The sequence below is a fragment of the Vulpes lagopus genome, chromosome 6 (assembly GCF_018345385.1).
Source record: "Vulpes lagopus strain Blue_001 chromosome 6, ASM1834538v1, whole genome shotgun sequence".
NCBI classification, from domain to species: domain Eukaryota; kingdom Metazoa; phylum Chordata; class Mammalia; order Carnivora; family Canidae; genus Vulpes; species Vulpes lagopus.
The window spans coordinates 365,756-386,976 of record NC_054829.1 but is presented as its reverse complement, the minus strand read 5'-3'; the positions used below and the strand labels follow the sequence as shown (position 1 = coordinate 386,976).

General features: G+C 53.5%; 2 gene segments (V, D, J or C); both read right to left on the bottom strand.

Annotated features, from left to right (window-relative positions):
- Positions 1-21,221, bottom strand: part of LOC121492978 — a 107,346-nt gene that overhangs the window by 23,247 nt on the left and 62,878 nt on the right.
- On the bottom strand, positions 12,244-17,907 carry LOC121493304. The segment is given in 7 exon segments: positions 12,244-12,327; positions 14,453-14,583; positions 15,995-16,315; positions 16,422-16,751; positions 16,878-16,934; positions 17,224-17,514; positions 17,847-17,907. Coding segments are annotated over 7 exon segments (1,275 nt in total).

Genomic DNA, 21,221 nt, shown 5'->3' with positions numbered 1-21,221 from the left:
TGTCTTTCCTTGCGTGCATCTTGTAGGACGCCTACCATCGGGTGTAAGCCTGGAACTTCTCATCTTAAGCTCGTCGACTTGAATCAGATGTGCAAAGACCCTTTTTCCAAACAAGGTCACATCCACAGGTGTCACAGCATTGGGGGTGGACATAGCCTCCAGGTGCCACTGTTCAGCCCACTATGCTGGGTTCATAAGAGAAGGAGAGAGAGAGGGACAGAGGGACCTGACATGGTGACCTCTTGGTGCCTGAGGGCATGTGAAGGTAGCATCCCTGGTACTGTCCTCCATACCCTGCTCTCAGGCTGTGCTCCCCGTGTGACAGGCCTCTGCTGGCCCCGCTTGACTGGTGACCGGCACTCATCTCCTCCCAGGCTCAGGGCAGATGCCTTCTTCCCCTGTGCGGGGGTCTCTGGTGCTCAGGGCCTGTGTGAGCCGAGCCCTGGTTGCCCTTGAGCTGGGGTCCACAAGGCAGGTCTCCTGAACTGGGGCACCAGTCAGACAAGGAAGACGCTCAGTGCTACCCTGAGGTATCCCCAGTCCAGGGGATGGGAGGAAGGCCCCCAGGCCTGGGCCTCTGAGAACCTGACAGGTGGGGGTGGGTTGTGGTACAAAATGAATAAAGTCTCTTGTGATATTGTTTTATTATCTATCATCTATCTATCTATCTATCATCTATCATCTATCAATCTATCTATCATCTATCTGTCTATCTATCATCTATCTATCTATCTATCTATCTATCTATCTATCTATCTATCATCTATCTATCATCTATCTATCATCTATTATCTATCATCTATCTATCTATCCACCCATCTATCATCAATGTATCTCTGCAAGAACTCTATAGCTGTTGGAGTCTGGTGTGGACTGTGCCATGGATCTATGTTTTGTGGTTGCCCAGAACAGGGGTGGGGACCATGGAGTGGCTTTCTGGAGGTGCCCATGCATCCGATTCTGGGCTGTTGGGGCAGATGCAGGTAGCAGGCACAGGACACTGAGGTCCAGACTGCTCTGCTCTGGCCTTCACAGCTGTCCTGCCTGCAGAGTCCCACACAGTGCTGCTTCTGGACAACAGTGACCTGGGACAGACAGTAAATGGGCAGCTTCTCAGCTGTGCATGTGTGTGGGGGGGGCAGTGCCTCTGTGTGCACGTGTCTCCATGTGCATGTGAGTACTTGGGAGCCAGAGTATGCCTGTGTGTGCATGCATGTGCAGGTGCATGTGTGTGCATGGTGGTCTGTGTCTGCATGTGTGTATACTCTCTCTCTTACCTCTTATCATTTCCTCCTGTTTCCTGGACTCTGGGTCATAATTTCTTACCTCTCATCAATCTCCTCCTAGTTCTGAGCTCAGGGTATCTATCTCTTATCTCATATGTGTCTCTTGCTGGTTCAGTGACCCGAGGTTCCTATCTCTTACCTTACATCAGTGTCCTCCTGCTTTGTAATTCTCATGTCTCTTCTTGATTTGGTGACTCTGGGTCTATCACTTACCTCTAGATTGTCCTCCTGGTCATTTGACTCTGGGTCTCTTTCTCTTACCTTCATCAATCTCTTCCTGCCTCTGTGACTCTGCGTCTCTAACTCTTACTGCTCATGTACTTCTTGCCTTTTTGTGGCCCTGGGTCTCTATCTCTTACTTCTGGTCTATCTCCTGCTGGTTGTTTTACCTGAGTCTCTATCTCTTACCTCTCTTCAAACTCTTCCTGGTTCTGTGACCCTTGGTCTCTATCTCTTATTTCTCATATGTCTCTTCCTGGTTCTGTGACTCCAGGCCTGTATCTCTTACCTCTCATCATTTCATCATGGCTCTGTAACATTGGGTCTGTCTCCTACCTCCATGAATCTTTTCCTGGTTCTGAACACTGGGTATCTATCTCTTACCTCTGATCCGTCTCTTGTTTGTTCTGTGACCCTGGATCTCTATCTCTTACCTCCATCATTTTCCTCCTGCTTATGTGACCCTGGGTCTCTATCTCTTACCTCTCATCATTCTCTTCCTGGTTCTGTGACTCAGGATCTCTATTTCTTATGTCCCATCATTCTCCTCATGGTTCTGTGACTTGGGTCTTTATCTCTTATCTCTCAAAGTTCTCTCTTGGTTTTGTGACTTTGGTCTCCATATCTTACTTCTCAAAATTCTCCTCCTTTTTTTTGTATATTTTTTATTGGAGTTCTATTTGCCAACATATAGCATATCACCCAGTGCTTATCCCATCAAGTGCCCCACTCAGTGCCCATCACCTAGGCACCCCATCCCCCTGACCACCTCCCCTTCCACTACCCCTTGTCCCATTTCCCAGAGTTAGGAGTCTCTCATGTTCTGTCTCCCTCACTGATATTTCCCACTCATTTTCTCAGTTCTCCTCCTTTTTTGTGACTCTAGGTCTCATCATTCAACTCCTTGTTTCGTGACTCTGGATCTCTATTTCTACCTCTCATTATTCATCTGTGGTTCTGTGACTTTGGGTCTCTCTCTTTTACCTCTCATCAGTCTCCTCCTGTCCTGTGACTCTGGGTCTCTATATCTTACCTCTCATAAGTCTCTCCTGGTTCTGCCAACACTGGGTCTCTAACTCTTACTTCTCAAATTATCCTTTTTGTGTGACTCTAGGTCTCTTCCTAATAAGTTTCACCAATCTTCTCCTGCTTCTGTAACCATGGGTCTCTATGTCGTACCTCTCATCATCACCTCCTGGGTCTGTGACCCTTGGTATATATCTCTTATTTCTGATATATCTCTTGCTGGTTCTTTTACCCTGGCTCTCTATCTCTTACCTCTCATCAAACTCCTCCTGGTCTGTGACTCTGAATCTCTATCTCTTACCTGTCATCTCTCTCCTCCTGGTTCTGTGATACTGAGTCTCTATCTCTTACTTCTCATCTGTCTCTTCCTGTTTACGTGATTGTGAGTCTGTAATTCTTACCTCTAACCATTCTTTCAGGCTGTTTGCTACTAGGTCTCTTACTGCTCATCAATCTTCTCCTGTTTCTGAACACTGTGAATCTCTTACCTCTGATCTGTCTCTTGCTTGTTCTGTGTCCCTGGATCTCTATCTCTTACTTCTCATTATTCTCTTCCTTGTTCTGTGACTCTGGGTGTTTATTTCTTACCTCACATCATTCTACTCCTGGTTCTTGACTCTGGGTCCCTATATATTACATGCCTTCATTCTCCTCATGGTTCTGTGACCTTGGGTCTCTATCTCTTACCTCTCACCTCTCATCATTCTCTTTTGGATTTGTGACTCAAAGTCTCTATCTCTTACATCTCATCATTTACCTCCTGGTTTGACTCTGTGTCTCTCTCCCTTACCTCTCACATTCAACTCCTGGTTTTTGACTCTGGGTTTCTCTTACATCTCATCATTCTCCACCTTTTTGTGTGACTCTGGATCTCTATCTCATACTTCTCATCATTCATCTCATCCTTCTTAACTCTGGGTCTATCTTGTACCTCTTATCATTCTCTCCTTGTTCTGTGAATCTGGGTCTCTAACTCTTACCTGCCATCTCTTTTCTCATGGTTCTGTGACCCTGGGCCTCTATCTGTTTCTTCTCATCTGTCTCTTCCTGGTTCTGTGACTCAGGTCTTTACCTCTTACTTCTCATCATTTCCTTCTGGTTCTTAGTCTCTGAGTCACAATCTCTTACCTCTTATTCAACTCCTCCTGGCTATATGGCCCTGGGTATCATCTCTTACCTCTCATCAATATCCTCTGGTTCTGTGAACCCGCTATCTCTTACCTCTCATCATTCTCCTCCTGGTTCTGAACTCTGGGTATCTATCTCTTACCTCTGATCTGTCTCTTTCTGGTTCTGTGACCCTGGGTCTCTATGTCTTACTTCTCATGCCTCTACATGGTTTGATGATGCTGGGTCTCTATTTCTTACCTCTCAGTTCTACTCCTGGTTATTTGAATCTAGGTCTCTTTCTCTTACTCTCATCAATTTCCTCCTGGCACTCGGACTCAGGGTCTCTATCTCTTACCTCTCATCATTTACCTCCTGCTTGTGTGACTTAGGTCTCATTCTATTACCTATCATCAATCTCCTTCTGGCTCTCTCACTCTGGCTCTCTATATCTTACCAATCATGCCCTCCACCCAGTTCTGTGACTTGAGTCACTATCTCTTATCTCTCATCACTCTTCTGCTTGTTTGACTCTTGACCTCAATCTCTTACTTCTCATCATTTGTCTCCTGGTTGTCTGACTCTGGGCCTCTATCTCTTACCTCTCATAAATCTCCTCCTTGCTCTGTGACTTTGGACCCTATCTCTTACCTCTCATCATTTACCTCCTGGTTATTCACCCCTGGGTCTCCATTTCTTACCCCTCATTATTCACCTCATGGTTCTGTGACTTTGGGTCTCTATATCTTACCTCTCATCCCTCACCCAAAGGTTCTGTGACCTTGGGTGTCTATCTCTTACCTCTCATAAGTTTCTCCTTGTTTTGTGACTCTAAGTCTCTATATCTTAACTCTCATCATTCACTTCATGGTTCTCAAACATGGGACTACTCCTCTTACCACTCATCATTACCCCCATGATTCTATGATTTTGGATCTCTATCTCCTGCTTCTTATTATTCCCTCTTGGTTTTGTGACTCAAGGTCTCTATCTCTTACATCTCGTCATTCACCTCCTAGTTCTTGACTCTAGGTTTCTATTTTACCTCTTATCATTCTCCTCCTGTTTGTGTGACTCTAGGTCTCTATCTCATACTTCTCATCATTTACCTCCTGGTTCTTGACTCTTGTGTCTCTTTGTCTTACTTCTCATCTGTCTTTTCCTGGTTCTGTGACTCCGGGTCTATAAATCTTACCTGTCATCATTTCCTCCTGCTTCTATGTGTCTGGGTCACAATCTCTACATCTCATCGATCTCCACCTGCGCTGTGGTCCTGGATATCTATCTCCTAGCTCTTATCAGTCTCCTTCTGATTCTGTGACCCTGGGTCTTTCTTACTTCTCATCTCTACTAGTTTTAGGTGACTCCGGGACTCAATCTCTTACCTCTCAGTTCTACTTCTGGTTATTTGAGTCTGGGTCTCTATCTCTTACCTCTCAAAAATCCCCTCCTTGCTCTGTGACTTTGGGATTTTGGGACCCTATCTCTTACCTCTCATTTGTCTCTCCTGGTTCTGGGACACTGGATTTCTCTCTCTATTATTTCACAAAATTCTCCTCCTTTTCGTGTGACTCTATGTCTCTATCTCTTACCTCTCATCATCTTCTCCTGGTTTGCGACTCCTGGTTTCTATTGCTTACCAGTCACCTACTCCTCCCAGTTCTATGGCTCTGGGTCACTATCTCTTACCTCTCAATAGTTTCTTCTGGTTCTGTGACACTGGGTCCATATCTTACTTCTCAAAATTCTCCTCCTTTTTTTTGTATATTTTTTATTGGAGTTCTATTTGCCAACATATAGCATATCACCCAGTGCTTATCCCATCAAGTGCCCCACTCAGTGCCCATCACCTAGGCACCCCATCCCCCTGACCACCTCCCCTTCCACTACCCCTTGTCCCATTTCCCAGAGTTAGGAGTCTCTCATGTTCTGTCTCCCTCACTGATATTTCCCACTCATTTTCTCAGTTCTCCTCCTTTTTTGTGACTCTAGGTCTCATCATTCAACTCCTTGTTTCGTGACTCTGGATCTCTATTTCTACCTCTCATTATTCATCTGTGGTTCTGTGACTTTGGGTCTCTCTCTTTTACCTCTCATCAGTCTCCTCCTGTCCTGTGACTCTGGGTCTCTATATCTTACCTCTCATAAGTCTCTCCTGGTTCTGCCAACACTGGGTCTCTAACTCTTACTTCTCAAATTATCCTTTTTGTGTGACTCTAGGTCTCTTCCTAATAAGTTTCACCAATCTTCTCCTGCTTCTGTAACCATGGGTCTCTATGTCGTACCTCTCATCATCACCTCCTGGGTCTGTGACCCTTGGTATATATCTCTTATTTCTGATATATCTCTTGCTGGTTCTTTTACCCTGGCTCTCTATCTCTTACCTCTCATCAAACTCCTCCTGGTCTGTGACTCTGAATCTCTATCTCTTACCTGTCATCTCTCTCCTCCTGGTTCTGTGATACTGAGTCTCTATCTCTTACTTCTCATCTGTCTCTTCCTGTTTACGTGATTGTGAGTCTGTAATTCTTACCTCTAACCATTCTTTCAGGCTGTTTGCTACTAGGTCTCTTACTGCTCATCAATCTTCTCCTGTTTCTGAACACTGTGAATCTCTTACCTCTGATCTGTCTCTTGCTTGTTCTGTGTCCCTGGATCTCTATCTCTTACTTCTCATTATTCTCTTCCTTGTTCTGTGACTCTGGGTGTTTATTTCTTACCTCACATCATTCTACTCCTGGTTCTTGACTCTGGGTCCCTATATATTACATGCCTTCATTCTCCTCATGGTTCTGTGACCTTGGGTCTCTATCTCTTACCTCTCACCTCTCATCATTCTCTTTTGGATTTGTGACTCAAAGTCTCTATCTCTTACATCTCATCATTTACCTCCTGGTTTGACTCTGTGTCTCTCTCCCTTACCTCTCACATTCAACTCCTGGTTTTTGACTCTGGGTTTCTCTTACATCTCATCATTCTCCACCTTTTTGTGTGACTCTGGATCTCTATCTCATACTTCTCATCATTCATCTCATCCTTCTTAACTCTGGGTCTATCTTGTACCTCTTATCATTCTCTCCTTGTTCTGTGAATCTGGGTCTCTAACTCTTACCTGCCATCTCTTTTCTCATGGTTCTGTGACCCTGGGCCTCTATCTGTTTCTTCTCATCTGTCTCTTCCTGGTTCTGTGACTCAGGTCTTTACCTCTTACTTCTCATCATTTCCTTCTGGTTCTTAGTCTCTGAGTCACAATCTCTTACCTCTTATTCAACTCCTCCTGGCTATATGGCCCTGGGTATCATCTCTTACCTCTCATCAATATCCTCTGGTTCTGTGAACCCGCTATCTCTTACCTCTCATCATTCTCCTCCTGGTTCTGAACTCTGGGTATCTATCTCTTACCTCTGATCTGTCTCTTTCTGGTTCTGTGACCCTGGGTCTCTATGTCTTACTTCTCATGCCTCTACATGGTTTGATGATGCTGGGTCTCTATTTCTTACCTCTCAGTTCTACTCCTGGTTATTTGAATCTAGGTCTCTTTCTCTTACTCTCATCAATTTCCTCCTGGCACTCGGACTCAGGGTCTCTATCTCTTACCTCTCATCATTTACCTCCTGCTTGTGTGACTTAGGTCTCATTCTATTACCTATCATCAATCTCCTTCTGGCTCTCTCACTCTGGCTCTCTATATCTTACCAATCATGCCCTCCACCCAGTTCTGTGACTTGAGTCACTATCTCTTATCTCTCATCACTCTTCTGCTTGTTTGACTCTTGACCTCAATCTCTTACTTCTCATCATTTGTCTCCTGGTTGTCTGACTCTGGGCCTCTATCTCTTACCTCTCATAAATCTCCTCCTTGCTCTGTGACTTTGGACCCTATCTCTTACCTCTCATCATTTACCTCCTGGTTATTCACCCCTGGGTCTCCATTTCTTACCCCTCATTATTCACCTCATGGTTCTGTGACTTTGGGTCTCTATATCTTACCTCTCATCCCTCACCCAAAGGTTCTGTGACCTTGGGTGTCTATCTCTTACCTCTCATAAGTTTCTCCTTGTTTTGTGACTCTAAGTCTCTATATCTTAACTCTCATCATTCACTTCATGGTTCTCAAACATGGGACTACTCCTCTTACCACTCATCATTACCCCCATGATTCTATGATTTTGGATCTCTATCTCCTGCTTCTTATTATTCCCTCTTGGTTTTGTGACTCAAGGTCTCTATCTCTTACATCTCGTCATTCACCTCCTAGTTCTTGACTCTAGGTTTCTATTTTACCTCTTATCATTCTCCTCCTGTTTGTGTGACTCTAGGTCTCTATCTCATACTTCTCATCATTTACCTCCTGGTTCTTGACTCTTGTGTCTCTTTGTCTTACTTCTCATCTGTCTTTTCCTGGTTCTGTGACTCCGGGTCTATAAATCTTACCTGTCATCATTTCCTCCTGCTTCTATGTGTCTGGGTCACAATCTCTACATCTCATCGATCTCCACCTGCGCTGTGGTCCTGGATATCTATCTCCTAGCTCTTATCAGTCTCCTTCTGATTCTGTGACCCTGGGTCTTTCTTACTTCTCATCTCTACTAGTTTTAGTGACTCCGGGACTCAATCTCTTACCTCTCAGTTCTACTTCTGGTTATTTGAGTCTGGGTCTCTATCTCTTACCTCTCAAAAATCCCCTCCTTGCTCTGTGACTTTGGGATTTTGGGACCCTATCTCTTACCTCTCATCATTCACCTCCTGGTTATGCGATTTTAGGTCTCTATTTCTTACTCCTCATAATTCATCTCATGGTTCTGTGACCTTGGGTCTCTATTTCTTACCTCTCATCTGTCACCTCCTGGATCTATGACTCTGGGTCTGTATCTGCAACCTCTCATCCTTCTCTTGGTTCTATAACTGTGGATCTTTATCTCTTTTTTCTCATCACTCTCCTCCTGCTTCTGTGATCCATGGTCTCTATCTCTTACTTCTCATTTCTCTAAATGGTTTCTGCAACTCTGGGTCTCTTTCTCTTACTCTCTTCCATGTCCTCCTGACTCTGTGATTCTGGTTCTCCATCTCTACCTCTCACCATTTGCCTCCTGCTTGTGTGACTCTGGGTCTCTATCTCTCACCGCTCATCTACTCCTCCCACTTCTGTGACTCATGCCTCTATCTCTTAGTTCTCATTTCTCTTCCTGGTTATTTGACCTGTGTCTCTTTCTCATACAATCATCAAGCTCCTCTTGGCTCTGTGTCTCTGGGTCTTATCTCTTACCTCTCATCAATCTCCTCCTGGCTGTGTGACATGGGATCTCTATCTCTTACTGCTCATCTAACTTCTGGATCAGTGACTCTGGGTCTCTGTCTCTCCTCATCATTTACCTCCAGGTTCTTGACTCTTGGTCTCTATCTCTTACCTCTCACCATTCACCTCCTGGTTCTGTGACTCTGGGTCTGTATCTGCAACTACTCACTCTTCTCTTGGCCCTTTAACTCTGGGTCTCTATCTCTTAGTTCCCATCTTTCTCTTCGTGGTTCTTTGACTCTGGGCCTCTATCACCTACTTCTCTTCATTCTCCTCCTGTTTGTGTGACTCTGGGTCTCTTTCCTTTGTCTCTCATCCTTCTCTTCCTGGGTCTGTTATGCTGGGTCTCTATCTCCTACTTCTCATCTATTTCCTCTGGTCTGTTACTCTTGTGCTGTTTGATGCATAGTCTGTGAAGCTTGTGTAAGTCTCACATACTGTGTGTGGGTGATCGGATGCATGTGGAGATGTGAGGGGTGTCTGTGTGCTTGGACAATATTTGAGGGTCACATTTGGAAGCCCTAGAGCCTGTGAGCAGTAGTAGTCACAGGGTAGGCATCGTAGCCCTGAGGGTGAGAGTGTAGCTCTGTCTGGGCTTGGTGTTGGCAAGGAGGACATGGGCTTCTCCTGTTATGGGAGATCCTGCCATACCCTTCGGAGTGCTAGGTGTGATGTGGGCTGATCATTGTTCCAGGGAATAGGAATGGGGCAGGTGCTGGCATGCAGAGTAGGAGGGGGATGGGCAGGCTGTGTGGACACTGGCAAATTGGCTTCTCAGGTAGATGTGTAGTATGAAGGGGCTGGAGGGTGGGTGTGAGCCTCAGGATGGTAACCTGGGGCCTCCAGTGTCCCTGAGGACTGGGTCATTCTCCTGGATGTGCTCTCTGTGGCACATAAATCATGGGTCCCAGGCCAGGAGTCCGTGGCTGCCCCTCCTGCTTCCCTAACCACTGGTGAAACAGCCCCTGTTCTGCAGACAATTCCCTGTCACCCACAGGGATCTGGAAAGGTGTTTCCGGACCAGCCCAGGGGCCGTGGCCATGCTGATCAAGATCTGCGTTCTTCCTGGGCCTCAGGCTTCACTATCGGACTGCAGACTCAGAGCCCGCTCCCCACTCCCACTGGTGGGCAGAATGGACGGTGGCTTGGCTCCTGGCCCCTTGGCCTCATGCTGGCCTGGGGAGGCCCAATGCTGCCAACAGACCCACATCCCTTCCCTGGATACTTTACTGGAAAGAGCTGGGAAGTATGGCCTCTGCCTCTGAGTAGTGTGTGTCCCCTATGATCCAGGGGCATCTTTCTTGGACCTGAGACCTCCCAGTCACCACAAGGACAGAATCCTGACTCTGTAATTGCTGGCTCTGGATCTGCGGCCTGAGTAGACCTGCATGTGAACAACCCTTCTTGAGTATTCACTGGCACCCTGCCTGCCCTCACTCCTTGTTTACCTGGAAAACACGGTCACTCTGTCCCCAGGTGGAGTTCACACAACATCCCCTTAGGGTCTCTCCTGACCCAGTGTCCTGATCACTTGACTGGTGTCCTGCTTTGCTTACCTTTGCCAATGCTCTCCCCATAGCCTCACCTGGCCTGGCCTTCACCAGTGATCCCATCTGGTACTTGTGCCTGGACCCCACCAGCCTGCATTGGCCTAAATATGTCCCCCAAATTCAAGTCTTGTGTCCTGACCCAGAACCTCAGATTGTGGCTGCATTTGAGATGGGTTCTTTGAGAGGTAGCAAGGTGAAAGGAGGTCATTAGCCCCATCAGCATTGCTGGTCTTCCACATGGACCCCTGTCCTTGTAAGAGCAGGTGTCAGGATATGGGAAGTACAGGAGGTCGGCCAGGGAGGACACGGAGAGGGGCCCTGTGAGGTGTGTATCTCCACTGCTGGCTACTAGGACTGTGAAAGCATAAATGCATGTGGTTTAAGATGCCAGAATCGAGATCTTTGTCTGGCAGCCTGCACTGACTAATACACACCCAACACATGTCTGTTTTCTGTCCACGGCCAAGGCGGGCAGCCATTGTGCCTCCAGCCCCAAGCTGGGTCTGCTCTCCACCCAATTCCTATGGCTGGAGGGAGCCAATTCATGGTGTGGCATGGCTGTGGATTTCACTCACCCATCAACATAGGAAGACTTTCCCCAGTGATTTCTGAAAATTTTAAAGATTTTATTGTCTTTAAGAAAAGAAAGAAATTGTAAGGAATTTAATAAGCTCCAGAAATGTAAAGAGATTAAAACAAGCTAGCCAAGCTACAACAGTGGCTTTCATTTGCATGATCCCTGCACATTCTCTCCCAAGGGGTACGGGGGCTCTGCTTCTCCTCTGGGCACGGCTGTCTCAGGCCATGTAGGGGCTCCCACCTGGCAGTAGCTCCAGGACACACAGAGATCCAGGCCTTGGGGTTCCCTGGCCATTACCCATGGCCACGGGCACTCTCTCTGACCCCTGCTACTTCCCCGGAACTGCAAGCTAGAAGGAGTTCCTGCCCCATGGGACTCAGGTCCAGGCCACAGGACAGAGTGGGCTGAGTCTGCAGCCTTGGCCCTCCAGGACCCTACAGCTCTGTCCATGGAGCCTGCGTCCTCCTGCCTGGGATCAGGTCAGCAGACCCTTCTCCAGGAGGCCTGTCTGGGTGGCATCACTGCTTCCCCAAGTGTTGTCATCCAGCAGCTATGGGCCTCCTTCAGCAGCCTCAGGCCCTGGCCCTCTCACTATGATCTCCCCTGGTGGAGAAGATGTGACTGACCATTAGCACCACATCAGGAGTTTCCCTTTGGGTGACAGTGACCCATGGCTTCCTCTCAACGTGCCAGAACATGCCTGTCTGGGGACATCCTGCATTCTGAAGCCTGGTCTGGATGGGGTGTGCACAGAGGCTATACCCTGCCCAGATAGACACTGGACTCACTGCCATCTGCCTCTTGGGGGATCAACATGCTGGCCTACCCAGGGGCCATCCCCTGAGAGCCATATGCCCTATGCCTCAGTGTCCACATGGTCCCAGGTGTATCTTGGTGGCTGCTAGGAGGGGCCAGCAGGTGTCCCACAGCTCAGGTTGGAGGCATTCTTTTTGTTCCCTTGATTCTCCAAACAGTGGACCAGGGGGCAGGATGCAGCCCATAGTGGCCATGAGGCCAGATGGTGGAGGTGAAGGCCCAGGGTGGCTGTGAGGTCAGAGGGTGACAAGGTCAGATGGCAGAGGAGCAGGCCTGGCAGCAGGCCAAGCGGTACACACCTAGGCACCCGTTTTGTACATGGGGTCTAGAGCAGTTCCGGACATCCTTCCCAGAGGGCTGGCCCTAGGCCCCCTGCCCGATCATATTCCTGTAGTCAGGGACAATCGTGCGCTTCAGCTCCACCACTGACGAGAAGATCCACTTCACCTGCATCAGGGAGGGGAGGGTGTAAGCTTGGCCTCGACCTCCACGGACCGCCTCCCTTCATGACCAAGTTCCTGCCCCCAAGACTAGGTAGTGTGAGGGGATCCTGGAGGGGACGGTGTGGGTAGAGGGAGCAGACAGTGAGAGGACAAGGTTGGGACTGAGAAGCGACAGTGTGGGGATAGTGAGGAGACAGTGAGGGGGGCTTTGTGGGGATTGTTTGGACAATGAGCGGAGTGTGAGGGGACTTTGTGGGGATAGTGAGATGTTAGGAGACAGTGAGGACAGATGATGTGTGAGGACAGTGAAGCATGAGTGAGAGGACATTTTGGGGTCATTGTGGGGACAGTGAGGGATTGTTTGGGGACAGTGAGGGGATTTTGTGGTGACAGTGAGGGGATAGTGAGGAGGCAGTGAGGACAATATGAGGGAACAGTATGGGGACAGTGAGGCATAAGTGAGCACAGCGTTTGGGACACTGTGGTGAGAGTGAGGGAACAGTGAGGAACAGTGAGGAGACTGTGTAGGGATAGTGTGGGGACAGTGAAGGGACAGTGTGGGGATAGTGAGGAGAAGATGATAAGACTTTAGGGACAGCGAGGGACAGTATGGGGATAGTGAGGAGACAGTGAGGGGATTTTGTGGGGATTGTGAGGGACAGTGAGAGGACTGTGAGGGGACTTTATGGGAACAGTGAGGGGAGAGTGAGGAGACAGTGAGGACAGAATGTGGGGATAGTGTGGGGAATATGAGGAGTCAGTGAGAGGATAGTGACAGGCCAATAAGAAGACAGTTAGGGGACATTGTGGGAATGGTGACGGGATAGTTTGGGAAAGTGTGGTGACAGAAGGGAATGGTGAGGGCATAGTGAGGAGACAGTGAAGAGACAGTGACAGGACAGTGTGGGGACAGTGAAAGGACAGTGTGGGGATAGTGAGGAGACAGTGCGGAGACAGTGAGGGGATTTTGTGAGGGATTTTGAGGGACAGCATGGGGATAGTGAGGTGACAGTGAAGGTACTTTGTGGCGACAGTCAAGAGACAGTGGGGAGACTTTGTGGGGACATTGAGGAGAAAGAAGGGACAGTGGGGGGATGAGGAGAGAGGGTGGGGACTGTGTGGGGACAGTGAGGAGACAGTGAAGAGACAGTGACAGGACAGTGTGGGGACAGTGAAAGGACAGTGTGGGGATAGTGAGGAGACAGTGCGGAGACAGTGAGGGGATTTTGTGAGGGATTTTGAGGGACAGCATGGGGATAGTGAGGTGACAGTGAAGGTACTTTGTGGCGACAGTCAAGAGACAGTGGGGAGACTTTGTGGGGACATTGAGGAGAAAGAAGGGACAGTGGGGGGATGAGGAGAGAGGGTGGGGACTGTGTGGGGACAGTGAGGAGACAGTGAAGAGACAGTGACAGGACAGTGTGGGGACAGTGAAAGGACAGTGTGGGGATAGTGAGGAGACAGTGCAGAGACAGTGAGGGGACTTTGTGGGGGATTTTGAGGGACAGTATGGTGATAATGAGGTGACAGTGAAGGTACTTTGTGGCGACAGTCAAGAGACAGTGGGGAGACTTTGTGGGGACATTGAGGAGAAAGAAGGGACAATGGGGGGGATGAGGAGAGAGGGTGGGGACTGTGTGGGGACAGTGAGAGGAAAGTCAGGGGAGTGTGGGAACTGTGAGGAGACAGGGAGGAGAAAGGGGACAGAGTGGGGAGAGTGGGACACAATGAGAGGACAGTGAGGGATAATGATGGGACATCAGGGGACAGTGAGTGATAGAGAGGGGGCAGTATGAGTATAGTATGTAGACAGTGAGGAGTCAGCATTGGGACCATGAAGAGGCAGTGTGGGGACGGTGTGGGGACAGAAATGGGACAATGGATACAGTGATGAGTGAGTGAGGGGACAGTGAGGAGTCAGTGTGCGGACAGAGTGGGGACAGTGAGGAGACAATGAGGGGACAGTGTGGGGACATTGTGTGGATAGGGAGGGGAAGTGGGTGCACAGCGAAGAGTCATCATGCCAACAGATTGGAGTCAGCATGTCATTGTGGGGTCCGTGCAGGCACATGGTGAGGACAGCGATGGGACAGTGGGCTATAGTCTGGGGACAGTACGGCTGTGCCCACCTTGAAGAGGGTGACAGTGGCGCTGTAGCACACGCTGAGCAGGAAGAGGGTGATGAAGATGGAGATGGTGGTCCACAGCCCGTCCAGCTCCCCGTCCTGGTCCTCAGCACAGCTGTCATCCAGGATCAGCTCTGGACAGGAAGGGGGTGGTCAGTACTGGGCCAGCAGAGGGGCAGATTCCCTGAGGGACAGTCACAGCCCTCTGCAACCCTGGGTGCCAGCCTCAGCACCCCATCCCTACCGCTTGGGCCAGGCCAGTGGGGGACCCGCACCCTCTCTGCTCTGCCCTGTGCAGGGACCCTGTGGAGAGAATGAGCCCTGACTGCTACACCTCCTCTTGCCCTGGGGGTCTAGGCCCTTATGGGAGGGTCAGCGGAGAATAAAGAAGGGCCCAGAGTGACAGGGAGTGTCCCCATTGAACAAGTGTGTGAGAGCATCAGGATAAGCTGGGTTGTGGGGGTTTTGTGCACGTCAAGAGGGGGTGTAGGTTCCCTGGGGCAGAGGAGGGCAGGTTGGTGTGGACAGTGTGTGGATGAGCTGCTGAGCAGCTGACGGACATTGGAGGAGGTGGGGACCAGGGTGTTGCCCATGGCGAGGGTTCCTAAGACTGGCTCTGCTCTGGGCACTGCAGTTGGTCCTGTGTGAGGACCAGGGTATAAGGTCTGTGTGTGTGTGTGTGTCTCTGTGTGTGTGTGAGAAGGTGGCAGTGCTCAGCACGATGGGCTTGTTTTCAATGGATCTGGACTCAGTGTCCATGTGGAGGTCTCCAATTGTCCCTCCCCAGGGCACTCAGGGCCACCTGCCTCTGCCCCACTGGGGCACGGGGTGAGTGTCCCCATGAGTGGACAGGCCTGGCCCAGGGGGGATGAACTCAGGTGGGACCTCCTCACTGGACGTAGGGTGGGGGACTGTACATGATGGAGTGTCGTGTCTGAGGGCAAACAAGGCCTGTCCCCTCCTGACAGGACAGGCATGGCTACTGTGTTGACACAGAGCTACCAAGCAGAGCTCTCCGCAGGCCCAGGGGACAGGAGGCCAGGGCATGAGGACAGGCCAGTGTCCCACAACTCGGTACAGAGGTGGGAAAGTTTGGGTGCTCATTTCCCTGAGGGGTCCTGGAGGGGACAACTCCTGCCATCCCCATCCACACACCCCAGCCCTGGCTAGCTTCTGGCTGGATTGAGGGCCCACAGGGGCTGGACCTCTGGCAACGTGCGCTCCCCAGCCTCAGGCAGCTCCTGGCCCCACGTTGTGGCAGCCTGTGCAGCCCTCCACACTGGAGGTGCAGACCCACCCACCAATGGTGACACCTGAGACCCAGAGCTGGCCTGCCCGTACCACCCAGTGCCTGGGTGTCCTGGGCTCTGTCCCGGAAAGAACCATGACAGCGTGCAGGGTCCCAGGGCAGTACTGGGTGCTTTATTTCATGCCAGGTGCCTACCCGGGGTTATGTACACAGGGATGGGGGCTCAGGCGTCCTCATGGGATCCTGAGAGCCAAAGGTGGGGGGCTTGCTGGGTGCCGGGCGTGTTGCTCATTTACCCGGAGAATGGGAGAGGGATTTCTGTGTGTAGTGGTTGTGTAGAGCTTCATGCATCACCGCACATATGAAGGTGTCTCCCCGCTGCCAGCGGCTCTTGTCCACAGAGAGCTTGCTGTACAGGAAGTAGGACCCGTCCTCGTCCAGCTGGGGCGGGGTCGTGCGGTACTTGCTCTCGGACTCCTGCTGTCCATTGCTCTGCCACTCCACATCAATGTCAGGTGGGAAGAAGTCTTTGATCAGGCACGTCAAGCTGACTGTGTTCTTGCTCAACTCCTCCCGGGATGGCGGCAGGACATACACACTGGGCTGATGGGCCTGCCCTATGGGGTAAAGGATCAGCACAGATGGTCACTATCAGGGTGGAGGACTGGTATCAATTTACAGGGCAACTCTCCCTCCCTGCAGCCCCAATGCCCTGCTGCCTACCTCTGGCCTTGGAGATGGTCTTCTCGATGGGGGACGGGAGGGCTTTGTTGTTGACTTTGCATGTGAACTGCTTCCCCTTGAGCCAGTCCTGGTGCCCAATGGGGAGGACACTGACCACACGGTAGGTGCCATTGAACTGCTCCTCACGAGGCTGAGTCTTGGCTGTTTGCATCTGCTTACCATCCATGAACCAGCTGATCTGCACCTCAGGGTCTTCTGGGTCCAGATCCACCACCACACATGTGACCTCAGGTGTTCGGGCAATCAAGAGGGTGTCCTTGGGTTTCGGGGGAAAGATGAAGACCGAAGGCCCTCCCAGCATTTCAGGGACTAAAATGGAAGACACAAGGATGAGATAGCACTTAGGTGGACTTCTCCAACACCCATTAGCCCATCAGGCTGTGCCTGGGTGTGCACCATTGGCTTGGGATGCAGAGCGGGGCCCAGCTGACTCACCTGGGCATATGGGACAACCAGGTGGGCGAGGAACTCCTCCATTTTCTCTTTTGGTCACTGCAGAGAGAGCAGACGGGGGGTTACTGGGGGCCTGGTGTGGGCACAGGTCTTGGGGTGAACTTAGGGGACCCCTGAGCTGTGGCACCCAATGGGTCCTGGAAATACAGTGGGGAATGCAGCCTGTGGTCATCTGGACCAGGCAGCCACGCCCAGAGGACACCTTCCCAGAAAGGGGAGGCCTTGAGGGCAGGGACACTGAGGTGACTCCCCGGTGACATGGGTCCGGGAGGGACAGCTGACCTGGCCTGTCCCCGAGTGGACCCCTCCCTGAGGTCCGACATCTCACCTCGCTTGTCTACTTTAGTGTTGCTGGGCGGATGGGCCACGTTGCAGGTGAAGGTCTCGCTGGGCCACCTGCTGGAGGGCACTGTCACCATGCTGCTGAGGGAGTAGAGCCCTGAGGACTGCAGGACGGACGGGAAGGTGTGCACACCGCTGGTCAAGGAGCCGGAATTCCAGGACACAGTTACAGGCTCGGGGAAGTAGCCTGACACCAGGCAGGCCAGGGCCACCGTGGAGCCGGAAGTGGACCCGCAGCTGGGGGCCAGTGGGAAAACCGAGGGGGCCGTGGTGGAGGCTGCAAGAGAGGAGGCTGTGTGACCCCCAGGGTCTCAGGGGTGCGGGCCTGGGGTGGCTCTGGGCACCACGCCCATGTGCTTCAGGGAGTCTTCACACCAGGCATGCGGCCCAGCTCACTGTGGCCACAGAAGCTGGACTCATCGGCCTGGTCAGTGCTGGGTGACCACCTGGATCACGTCCCCAGGGCCTCGGCCCCTGGGTCCCCCCTCAGGTTTTCTCTGGCTGCCCCACCTGACCACGGCCTCTGTGGAGCCCTGACCTGGGGGTCCTGCGCCCAGTGGGCTCCTGCTGGTCTCCTGAGCCCAGGCCTGCTGTCCCCATCTGACCCACTGCTCAGGACCCTCAGCACAGAGCTCTCGTCCTGGGCTGCCATGTGCCCTCCAGGCGCCATGACATCTGGGTCAGCTCTGCAGCCAAGCACCTGGGCCCGGGATCTTGTCCCTGCCCGAGCCGTCGGGACTGCCCCAGGCCTTCCAGGCATGGCTTCCTGACCTCCCTCAGGGCAGCTCCCGCCTTGGCCCCGGCCCTTGCCACCCCTGCTCTGGAGCCCGGGCAGCTCCCACAGGCCTCCCGCACCCAGGGCTGCCCTGAGCCTGTGCGCCCCTCGGGGTGGGAGGGAGCGCGGCCCTGCCCTGGCTGTCCCTTCCTGCGTGGTGACAGCAAGTAGGCTGCAGCTCAGACGCTGCCACCCGCAGGCCTGTCCCCTCGGACCTGGGCCCTGCTGCTCAGCTCAGGGCCCTGAAGCTGCCCCTCGCACGCCCACCACGGCTGGCAGTCCTGCCAGGGCTCCCCACGGGCCCCTTTTTCTCCTGCCTCTGGATCCTCGGCCCTGCACCCCGGGACCCGGCTGGCCACGACCCCCTTCCTGGGCGGGTCTCAGGGGCCTACAGTACCATGCTGCTGTCCTGACTGGAAACCTGTGGCTCCCTCCTTCAGAGAGTGGCCCCCCTTCCCCTGGGCCCCAAGGCCTTCCTGGCGAGGCTCTGCTCCCCACCCGGCCTCACCGCCTCACAGTCCCCGGGTCCAGGATGCTCAGCTGCCCTGACCCTCAGCCCCTGCACGGGCGGCACCGGCTCAGGCACTGCACAGTGCAGCCCTGCTTGGCGCTCAGGCCTCGGTGCTGAGATTTTGGAACAAGGCGGCACCTCCCTGCCCCCCTGGGCCACTGAGACGGAGCATGTTCCAGGGCCTCGCTGAGCTGAGATCTGAGCACAGCCCTGCCCCTCCTGCTCCCCACCTGCCCTGCTCCCCTGCACCTGCTCCCCTGGTGCCTGAGCTCCTGGGGTGACCCCTGCCCCTCCTGCTCCCCTACTGCCCTGCTCACCTGCACCCAATCCCTTCTCCCTGGTCTCCTGGGGTGACCCCTGCACCTCCCGTCCCCATCTGCACCTGCTGTCTTGCACCAGCTCCCCTGATCCCTGAGCTCCTGGGGTGACCCCTGCCCCTCCTGCTCCCCACCTGCCCTGCTCCCCTACCCCAGCTCCCCTGCTGCCTGAGCTCCTGCGGTGACCCCTGCTCCCCCTGCTCCCCACCTGCCCTGCGCACCTTAACCAGCTCCCCTGCTCACTGAGCTTTGGGGTGACCCCTGCCCTGCCTGCTCCTTCACCAGCCCCTGCTCTCCTGCACCAGCTCCCCTTCTCCCTGGGCTCTTGGGGTGACCCCAATCCCTCATGCTCCCCCTCTTGCCAGTTCATCCCCTCTACTCCCCTGCTCCTTGGGCTCCTGGAGTGACTGACCCCTGCCCCTCCTGCTCCCCCACCTGTCCCTGCTTCCCTGCACCAGCTCCCCTGAGCACTGAGCTCCTGGGGTGACCCCTGCACCTCCTGCTCTCCCACCTGCCCTGCTCACCTGCAGCATCTCCTTGCTTCCTTCGATCCTGGGGTGACTCCTGCCCCTCCTGCTCCCCTACCTGCCTTGCTAACCTGCACCTGCTCCCCTGCTCCCTTCGCTCCTGGGGTGACCTCTGCCCTTTCTGCTCACCCACCTGCCCCTGCTCCCCAGCATGAGCTACCCACTCCCTGTACTCCTGGATGAACCCTGCACCTCCGGCTCCCCACCTACCCTGCTCACTTACACCAGCACCCCTACACTAGCCCCCCTGCTCCCTGGAATCCTGGGGTAACCCCTGGCCTTCCTGCTCCCCCACCTCCCCCTCTCCCTTACACCAGCTCCCCAGCACACTGAGCTCCTGGGGTGACCCCTGCCCCTCCTGCTCTCCCACCTGCTATGTTCCCCTGCACCAGCTCCTCTGCTGCCTGGGCTCTTGGGATGATGCCTGCCCCTGTTGTTCCCCCACGTGCCCTGCTCACCTGCAGCAGCTCCTTGCTTCCTGGGCTCCTAGGGGTTGGCCCCTGCCTCTCCTGCTCTCCCACCTGCCCCTGCTCCCCTGTTCCAGCTCCCCTGCTCCCTAAGCTCCTGGCGTGACCCCTGCCCCTCCTGTTCCCCACCTACCCTGCTCACTTGCACCACCTACCCTGCACTGGCTCCATTGCTCCCTGAGGTCCTGGGGTGACCCTTGTCTGTACTGCTTCCTCATCTGCCCCTTAATCTCCTCAAATAGCCTGCTCCCTGGGCTCATGGGGTGATCCCTGCTCCCTGGGCTCATGGGGTAACTCCTGCTCCCCCACCTGCCTCTGCTCCCCTGCACCAGCTCCCATGCTGCCTGGGCTTCTGTGGTGACCACGGTCCCTCCTGCTTCCCCACCTGCCCCTTTGCCTCCTCACACCCTGATCCATAAGCTCCTGGGGTGATCCCTGCCCCTCCTGTTCCCCCGCCTACCCCTGTCTCCTGCACCAGCTCCCTGGCTCCCTGGACTCCTGGGGTGACCCCTGCCCCTCCTACTCCCCCACCTGCCCCTGCCCCCCTACACCAGCTCCCCTGCACCCTGAACTCCTGGGGTGACCCCTGCCCCTCCTGCTCTCCCACCTGGTTTGCTCCCCTACACCAGCTCCCCTGCACCCTGAACTCCTGGGGTGACCCCTGCCCCTCCTGCTCTCCCACCTGGTTTGCCCCCCTGCACCAGCTCCCCTGAACCCTGAGCTCCTGGGGTTACCTCTGCACCTCCTGCTCCCCCACCTGCCCCGGCTCCCCTACACCAGCCTCCCCGCTCCCGGAGCTCCTGGTGTGACCCCTGCAACCCTGCTCCCCAACCTGCCCCTGTACCCCACACCAGCCCCCCTGTTCCCTGAGCTCCTGGGCTGACCCCTGCCCCTCCTACTCCCCCACCTGCCCCTGCTCCCCTACACCAACCTCCCTGCTCCCTGAGCTCCTGGGGTGACCCCTGCACCTCCTGCTCCCCAACCTACTCCTGTGCCCTAAACCAGCTCCCCTGCATCCTGAGCTCCTGGGCTGACCCCTGCCCCTCCTCCTCTCCCACCTGTTCTGCTCCCCTGCACCAGCCCCCCTGCTCCCAGAGCTCCTGGGATGATCCCTGCACCTCCTGCTCCCCAACCTGCCCCTGTGTCCTACACCAGCCCTCCTGCTCCCTGAGCTCCTGGGCTGGCCCCTGCCCCTCCTGCTCCCCCACCTGCTCTGCTCCCGGCACCAGTCCCCCTGCTCCCTGAGCTCCTGGGCTGACACCTGCACCTCCTGCTCCCCAACCTGCCCCTGCTCCCCTACACCAGCTCCCCTGCATCCCGAGCTCCTGGGCTGACCCCTGCCCCTCCTCCTCTCCCACCTGTTCTGCTCCCCTGCACCAGTCCCCCT